Source organism: Octopus bimaculoides, chromosome 21 (genome assembly GCF_001194135.2).
Source record: "Octopus bimaculoides isolate UCB-OBI-ISO-001 chromosome 21, ASM119413v2, whole genome shotgun sequence".
In the NCBI taxonomy this organism is placed as follows: Eukaryota; Metazoa; Mollusca; class Cephalopoda; order Octopoda; family Octopodidae; genus Octopus; species Octopus bimaculoides.
This window is the reverse complement of record NC_069001.1, coordinates 17,889,038-17,897,874: the sequence shown is the minus strand read 5'-3', so window position 1 is coordinate 17,897,874 and position 8,837 is coordinate 17,889,038. Positions and strand designations below refer to the sequence as shown.

Below are 8,837 nucleotides of genomic sequence, written 5' to 3'. Positions count from 1 at the left end.
CCTAGAGGCCGTAGTCCAATATATCAGGCTGACTCCATGAGTAAATTAAAAACTTTCCAAGCCAAATCCAGACTTGCAATCCTGAAATTTTGGATTCCTATGTTTTCATTACTGCGATTGTTTCTGTCGATTTGTTTTTTACATGATTTTTAACGTCAAATATGATCATCATTAGGAAATGACTCTGGAGGAAGCAATTGCAACAAATTCTCCAAAACAAGTCAGAGATCTGTTTGCAGATTTTCCCATTCAGGGTTAGTTGCTTAAAAGCTACATACTAGCTTAAAAACCGCCTGATAGGACAACCTGTTGAGGGCTACTGACCAGATCTGTGTATGGTGCAAAGTCACCCCTCAATCTAAGGTGACGTGGTGGTGGAACAATGTAGTTGACAATGCTATTAAGGAAAAGAAACAGGCATGGAAGGACTGGAAGAGCGGTGGTAGCAAGGAACTGTACCAGATCGCCAGAAGGGAAGCTAGGAGACAGGTTTACTTAGCCAGAGGGGAAGCAGATAAGAAAAAATTTGCCAATGTTCTGTGACATGAGGACCAAAGACTTGAAGTACTTCGTGTTGCAAGACAGTGTGTGAGAGAGAATCGTGATGTCATAGGAGAAAAATGTGTCTGCATGGATGATGGCTCACTTGCATTTAATGAGATGGCAAAGAGAGAGACTTGGAGACACCACCATGTAATATTACTAAATGAAGAGAATGAATGGGAGAAAGAGAGTCTACCAAATGTCAACCCAACTGAGGGACCAGCTATCTGAATTGACAGTTGCTTGGTAGATAAAGCAATTAAGAGTATGAAGACAGAGAAAGCCCCTGGCTCATCAGGAATCACTGCAAAGATGCTTAAAATAGCTGGCAGTGTTGGCTACAATGTAGTCACCCACATAGTCAATCAGGTGATACATGAAAGAGTCATACCCAATGACCGGTGTAGCAGCACCATAGTCAACTGCTACAAAGGTAAAGGTGACGCATTAGATAGGAATAATTACAGAGGTATCAAATTGTTGTATCAAGTGATGAAAGTCAAGGAGATAGTCATAGCCCAACTAATTTAGGAGAGAGTTAGTTTAGACGAGATGCAGTTTGGGTTTGTATCAGGGAGAAGCACCACTGCTATATTTCTGGTAAGACAGCTGCAGGGGAAATTCCTAGCCAAAGATAAACCTCTGTACTTGGCAGTAGCGGGGGTGGATGCTCTGAGAGCATAGATGCTAGAATAAGAATAGCCTGGGCAAAAGTTGTGAGAGCTCCTACTTCTGCTGGTAACAAAGGGCTTTCGCTCAGAGTAAAAGGTAGACTGTACGACACGTGTGCAAACAACCATGCTACATGACAGTGAAACATGGACTGTGATTGCTGAGGACATGCGGAGGCTTGAAAGAAATGAAGCTAGTATGCTCTGCTGGATGTGTAATGTCAGTGTGTATACATGACAGAGTGTAAGTGCTCTGAGAGAAAAGTTGGACATAAGAAGCATCAAATGTAGTGTGTAAAAGAGAGACGACTGTGTTGGTATGGTCATGTGTTGCATATGGAGGTAAGCCCAGGAAGACCTGGCATGAAGTGGTGAAGCATGATCTTTGAACGTTGGGCCTCACAAGCAATGACAAGTGACCGAGACCTTTAAAGATATGCTGTGCTTGAGAAGACCCGGCAAGCCAAGTGAGATTGTAGCTGTGGCTGATGCCAGTGTCGCATAACTGGCCTATTTAAAAGTACCCTTCAATCCATGAGGCAATATGTGCTTGAGAAGACCTGTTGAGTTAAGGGAAATCATTGTCATAGCCAGTGCCAGTGCTGCCTGACTGGCACCTGTGCTGGTGGCACGTAAAAAGCACCATTTGAGTGTGGTCAGTGCCAGTGCTGCCTGACTGGCTCCTGTACTGGTGGCACGTAAAAAGCACCATTCGATTGTGGTCAATGCTAGTGTTGCCTGACTGGTCTCCATGCTGGTGGCACATAAAAAACAGCCACTACACTCTTGGAGTGGTTGGTGTTAGGAAGGACATCCAGCTGTAGAAACCTTGCCAGACCAGATTGGAGCCTGGTGCAGCCTCCTGGCTTGTCAGTCCTCAGTCAAACTATTCAACCCATGCCAGGGAAAGTGGATGTTAAACGATGATGATGATGACGAGATAAATATATATATTTGTATACGTATATGATGGGCTTCTTTCAGTTTCTGTCTACCAACCAAATCTACTCACAAGGCTTTGGTTAGCCCAAGGCTATAGTAGAAGACACTTGCCTAAAATGCTGTGCAGTGGGACTGAACCTGGAACCCTTCAGTTGGGAAGTAAACTTCTTACCACACAGCCACTCCTGTACCTATAAATTTTTTTGTTAGGGATAGTCATTGTCAAAAGAAGCAGGGTAGTTTCCATGACATTTTCATTGAGAGCTTTTAAGATTTGTGGAAGGGAGAAACAAGAGACCTGGTCCAAATGTTTGCAACAAAGTAGATTTTGATTAAGATCATTCAGGGGCCAAGTAGTCTTCTTAAACTGAGCAAAGGATTAAGTCTGTACCCTAGAAAATATATAGTCCCCTGTCCATTTGTCAAGCTTCTATGCAGTTTCCTTTTATTCAGATTTATTCAAAGTGTTGTGTGACCCAGTATCTGTGGTAGAAGACCCTTTTAAAAATAAGCAATCACATTATGAAAACCTTGAAGCTACAAGTTTAATTCATGATTAATTCAAAACATTGTGAATAATTAAGCATTAAATTTAATAGAATAATCTGAATGAGACTACCCCTAGATCTATGGGACAAACTCTGTTTTAAAGTGATATAAATTAAAACTTTCCATCAAAATTTTTACTGAATTCTTCAAATTAATTAAAGTCAGTAGTATTTCAACAGAAATATGGTAGCAAAAGGGTTAAGGTGTTAACTCAGTCATTTTCCTAAAACTTTTATTTGCATTTTTTCCTTTTATGTTTCTTTATAACATTTTTGGTTTTTGTTTGTTTGTTTCTGTTTTTGAAAACTTTTGAATTATTAATTTTGTTGTTATATTTCAGTGGTCAAGTGTTTTAGAGATAATAGGTCAAGCATTGACCATGAATGGCATTAGATATTCCACTTTATCTTCAGGGAAACAGTCCCAGGTTTGTATCAGTAATTCAAATAAGTCTTCTCCTTCACATTCACTGTTCAGTTAGTAATTAACTCTGTAGTAATTAAGCCAATTGATAGAGAAGCTGGACTTTACTACACATGCAAAAGATGTATAGGAATAGTTAGCAGGAAGTGCACTTAAGAAATGGAATATTTCAACATTCCAGAAAACTTGCTAGAAGTAATTAACAACTTCTATTACTTAGATGTCCCAAGTGTCCAACTGTGAATTATAGCTGCTTTTTAAATTTTTTTATGGCTGGATTCCAACTTCGGCCACAGCAACAATGTCCACCCACCACACTTCTCAGTCCATCATCAATGCATCAAAATCCTGGATAAATTCCAGGTCAGTGTCTGCAATCAAGTTGTCAATGTAAGTGTGACAACATTTTCCTCTTCTTACATCACAATGAAGTGGGTTCCACAAGCCTAATTTGGATGCTTCCAGATCAGGGTGGCGCACGCAGTGACCAGATAGTTGCAGCTGTCTTTGCCTGATCTTCTCGCTAACTTTTGGCAAGCCTCCATAAAGGTATTCATTTGTCATGGCTACTTGAATAACAGTGAATGGAAAATATTCTCTCAGCTGCAACCTGACGACATTCCCTGACATCTTTGCCACTATCTTCTTGTTCTCTTCCAGCTGGGGTAGCCATGTGTCTGCCTTACATTTAGACACCTACTCCTGTCCCTCTATCATACTTTAACACTTGGCATAAAGCTATCTCTCTCAATACTACTCCCCACCTCAGTTGAGGGTGTGGTGGGGGCAGGGTGGACTGGGTCTTGTCACGTGAGTTACTTGGTGATTTCCTTGGTACAGGTGCCGTGTAAAATGGCTGGTGTTAGGAAGGGTATCCAGCCCTACAATCCATTACAAAATAGACATTGGAACTTGGTGCGGTTCTCTGGCTTGCCAGCTCATGTTGAACTGTCCAACCCATGCCAGCATGGAAGGTGGATGTTAAATGATGGTGGTGCCACTGACGACAGCATTAATGACAGTGCAGAAACAATGTGGTGGTGGAAGTTATCTTCACCAGTTGCTGTAGCAGCATCACCACCACCATCATAATCATGTGTTTTATTACTGTGTAGAGCATCTAGCATTTTGTCGTATCAAAGCCAACAGGAAGTGGCAGTCACTCTATAGTGCTACTGGTAACAATTGTTTGGCAAGCAGTGAAGTACATGGTTCAAATCCAGTTAGTGGGCCTTCTTTAGTTTCAAGTATATACTGCAGCCCCCTCCTGTATGAGTGTTAATCTTTGTTCCCCACCTCCCATCTTAAATTGCTGCTTTGTAATGTTTAATATAATTGACATGGAAGTCTTAGCCCTCAGTCCTTTATTTTGATTTCTGATACTAATGCAAGTCACAGATTTGATAGGGGTGTGTAATCCATTAAATCAAAACCCCAGTACTTCACTGGTATTGTATTTTCAGATACCAGCATGTGGGTGTCTCGTTTGATGTAATCCACTACAACTCACACACACACACGTGCGCGCACGGACACACACACACACACACACACACACACACACACACACACTATCAAAGGCTGCTAAATGTAGAGAATGAATGGGAGAAGGAGAGTCTGCCAGATTTTGACCCAACTGAGGGACCAGCTATCCAAATTGACAAAGGACATGAAGATAGGGAAAGCTCCCAGCCTATCAGCTGAGATGCTTAAAATATCCGGCAGAGTAGGATATAGCCTAGTCACCTGTATAGTTAATCAAGTTGTCCATGAGGGAGTCATACCCAACGATTGGTGTAGCAGCATTTTAGTCAACTGCTACAAAGGCAAAGGTGATGCCTTCGACAGAAATAATTACAGACACATCAAATTGCTGAATCAGGTGATGAAAGTCACAGAAAGGGTCATAGCTCAATTAATTAGGAAGGGAGTTAGTGTAGATGAGATGCAGTTCAAATTTGTGCCAGGCAGGAGCACAACTGATGTTATATTCTTGTTAGGCAACTGCAGAAGAAATATTTAGCCAAAAATAGACCTCTGTGCTTGACTTTTGTTGACATGGAAAAAATCTTTGACAGAGTCCCTCCCTCCCTTATATGGTGGTCAATATGGAACCTAGGGATAGATGAGAGGTTAGTGAGAGTGGTACAAGCCATGTACAGGGATGCTGCTAGGAAGATGAAGGTTGGCAACGAGTATAGCAATAAATTCAGTATTCAGATAGGAGTCCACCAAGGCTCAGTTCTCATCCCCCTCCTGTTTATCTTCGTCCGCCAGGCCTTAACAGAGGAATCTATGATTGGCTGTCCCTGGGAGCTCTTATATGCTGGTGACCTTGTTCTTATAGCTGGATCACCACCTGGCCTAGAGAAGAAATTTTAGGTGTGGAAACAAGGTCAGTAAGAAGGAAAACAGACAAATCACAAGTTCCTTTTGGGAGATGGCTCTGCTCGATATGTAAGAAGGGTGTTGGTAGAAACTCCATACATTGTACGCAGTGCAAGCTTTGGACACATAAAGAATGCAGTACTATCAAAGGAAGGTTAAAGGAGAATATGGTGGGGAAGATGTGGGAGTACAATAAGCACTAAAAATGCACAGACAATAGACTCCCTCAAATGCTCAGGTGGATCATTAGAAGTAGTAGATAGCTTCTGTTACCTAGGGAGCCAAGTTAGCAGTAGGGGAGGGAGTTCTGAAAGTGTAGTTGCTAGGATAAGAATAGGCTAGGTGAAGTTCAGTGAGCTTCTACCTTTCTTGGTAACTAGGGTCCTCTCCCTCAGAGTGAAAAGCAAATTATATGATGCCTGTGTATGTACAGCTATGTTACATGGCAGTGAAACTTGGGCCTTCACTACAGAGGACTTGCGAAGGCTTGAAAGAAATGAAGCTAGCATGCTTTGCTGGATGGGTAATGTTAGTTTATATGCAGGACAGAGTGTAAATGATTTAAAAGGAAAACTGTGTGTAAGCGGCATCAGATGTTGTGTGCAAGAAAGAAGACTGCACTGGTTTGGTCATGTGATGAATATGGATGAGGACAGCTGCATAAAAAAGTGCTGAGCTTTAATTGTAGAGGGTACCTGTTGAAGGGGTAGCCCCACGAAGATGTGGGACAATGTGGTGAGAAAGGATCTTCAGACACTGGGCCTCACTGAAGAAATGACTAGAGACTTGGAGATGTGGTGATTTGCTGTACTTGATGAGGCACATCCAGCTAAGTAAAATCACTGTCTCCCACACATATAGGCTTGTCCTTTACAGGTGCTGGTGCCAGTACCCATGCGGGTGGCATGTAAAATGCAACCAGCACCCTCTGCTGAGTGTCAGACTGTCCAACTCATACCAGCATAGAGACTGGATGTTAAACGATGATGACAATGATAATGATATGATGGGCTTCTTTCAGTTTCCATTTATGAAATCCACTCACAAGGCTTTGGTTGGCCTGAGAAGATACTTGGCCAAGGACTGAACTTGGAACCATGTGGTTGCAAAGCAAACTTCTTACCACACAGCCATGTGTGTTAGTTTTTTTTAAAAATCTTTTTTTTGTTTATGGTCAAGAAAAGAAAAAATCTCAAAGATGTCAATTAATAAAAATGTGTTAATTTGTTCTATTTTTGTCTTCTTTCAGAACAATCTGACAAATTTCAAAAATAATCCTGAAGTTACTGTTCTTCTGCTGCCAGTTCACACTGGCTGTAACGGGTTAAACTTAATTGAAGCCAAATATGTTATATTAACTGAGCCGATACTTAACCCAGCCCAAGAGATGCAGGCTATTGGAAGAGTTCATAGAATTGGTCAAACAATGTAAGTAGACAAAGTAATTTCATAAACCAATAGTGTGTGTGTTGAGTGTCGGAGTTACTTGCCATGCTAGAAACAGTAGCCAAATCTCCTCATCACATCCTTTCATCCTAAAGATGAAGGCATTGTTTTGTAGAATTGGTAGATTAGTAGCCAAAGTGATATGTAATATTTCATTACGTCCCTTTATTTTTTCACTTTTAAATCCCCCCCCTCCTGTTTCCATGCTGGCTTCGGTTGGACAGTTGGACCAGAGCTGGCAAGCTGGGGAGTTGCACCAAGCTCTAGTTTGATTTGGCTTGGTTTGGCTACAACTGGATACCCTTCCTAACGTCAACCACTTTACAGAGCATGCTGGGTGCTTTTGATATGGCACCAGCATGTATGCTTTTACATGGTACTGGCATGAGTGCTTTTTGCATGATGCTGCCACAGGATTCTCACAGACCAATCCTCTTCAGCAGGTGGAGTGTCCTTAACACTTTTGACTTTTACTTGAGGTTCAATTTTACCTTTCATCCTTCATCACCATGGACATTATTTTCTTAAGTGCTGGGACTCATAGGGCTGGTTACCCAGTTTCCATGGCATATAAGTGAGCAAGATCACAACATTTCCCCCGAACGGGATGTTAGTCTCTTGCAAGGTTACTCAGTAACAGCTGAGTGGATTGGATCAATATGAAATGAAGTGGTTTTCCTCAAGAACACAATGCATTGCCCAATCTGGGAATTGAAACTATGGTTTACCTCCTTCCAGAATAGATAAAATAAAATACACAGTCAATATCTCTAGCCACTAAATTTGGGGTTTTATACCTGGACCAGAAATCTGTGGTTTGGTATTTTTATTTTTTGTCTGTTTATATTTTTTAGGGCAACAGAAGTGCACCGATTCCTGATTAAGGCCACTATTGAAGAACGTATGAGATTGATGCTAGCATCCGCAACAAATTTCCTTGTTCCTTCTGACCGCAATGACACAATGTTAACTATAGGAGATTTGTATCAACTATTTCGAGATGTTTCGACCGAAGCTGTCTTGGAAGACAGTTCATCTTCAATTTCTGAGCCACAGTTAGAATCAGATGATGTTGACAACACTGGTCAAAGTGCATTGTCTGATATGCAGCAGAGGTGTGCAGCAGCTGCTTTATCACGCATTACTGAGGAGCAGAGAACTTTCATGAACTGGAATCAAACCACTAGAGAATGTTCGACAACATTACTTCAACATTCTGTCACTAGTGATGTTGGGACTCAAAGTGGGTCCTCTGAGGTAACAACAGCTGGTCAGAATTTAAATATTGACACAACCTCAGTCTCTCTTTCTTTAACACATCCTTCAACTTCCATTCTACAATCACAGTCTCATTCTATGTCAGCAGATTCCTTACCGGGGACATCATTTTCACAGATATAGGGACCAATTACAGTTTTTTTTTTGAGAAGAAAACTAAAAGAAAAGATAGTTCAGTCATTTATTCCTTCCATATCATGTGAATTATATTTTCGAAAACATTGTCGCTATTTTAACATTTCAGCCTATTTATTCAATCAGTTGAAAATTTTACATCCAATTGAAACATGTCATTTTTAATGGTAAAATAATGGTCCTTGGGTGCCTTTGGTGGAGTTTGCAACCTTTTATTTCCTCCCCCCCTCCCGACCTAATCATAATTCCTTCCTTGCTCACATTTTTTTATTTATATCTGTAGATGCCGAGCTGCAGATGGTATGGTTGGTTGTCAGCCATTTTGCGTTTATAAGTCCAGAAGAGCCTGCACACCATGGGCACTGTCCATCCTCATCTAATATACATATATATATATGTATGTGTGTGTGTGTGTGTGTATATATATATATATATATATATATATATATATATATATATATA

At 41.0% G+C, this 8,837-nt stretch overlaps 1 protein-coding gene across 1 annotated transcript in view; it reads left to right on the top strand.

The window, feature by feature from the left end:
- Window positions 1–8,802, top strand: part of LOC106870294 (E3 ubiquitin-protein ligase SHPRH) — a 78,893-nt gene extending 70,091 nt beyond the window's left edge. The window contains exons 28-30 of the mRNA XM_052975311.1: window positions 3,022–3,132; window positions 6,766–6,944; window positions 7,817–8,802. Of these exons, the coding sequence (XP_052831271.1) occupies window positions 3,022–3,132; window positions 6,766–6,944; window positions 7,817–8,363 (837 nt within the window). The 3' untranslated portion in view covers window positions 8,364–8,802. The remainder of the gene's footprint in view (window positions 1–3,021; window positions 3,133–6,765; window positions 6,945–7,816) is intronic.
- The last annotated feature ends 35 nt before the right edge of the window (window positions 8,803–8,837 follow it).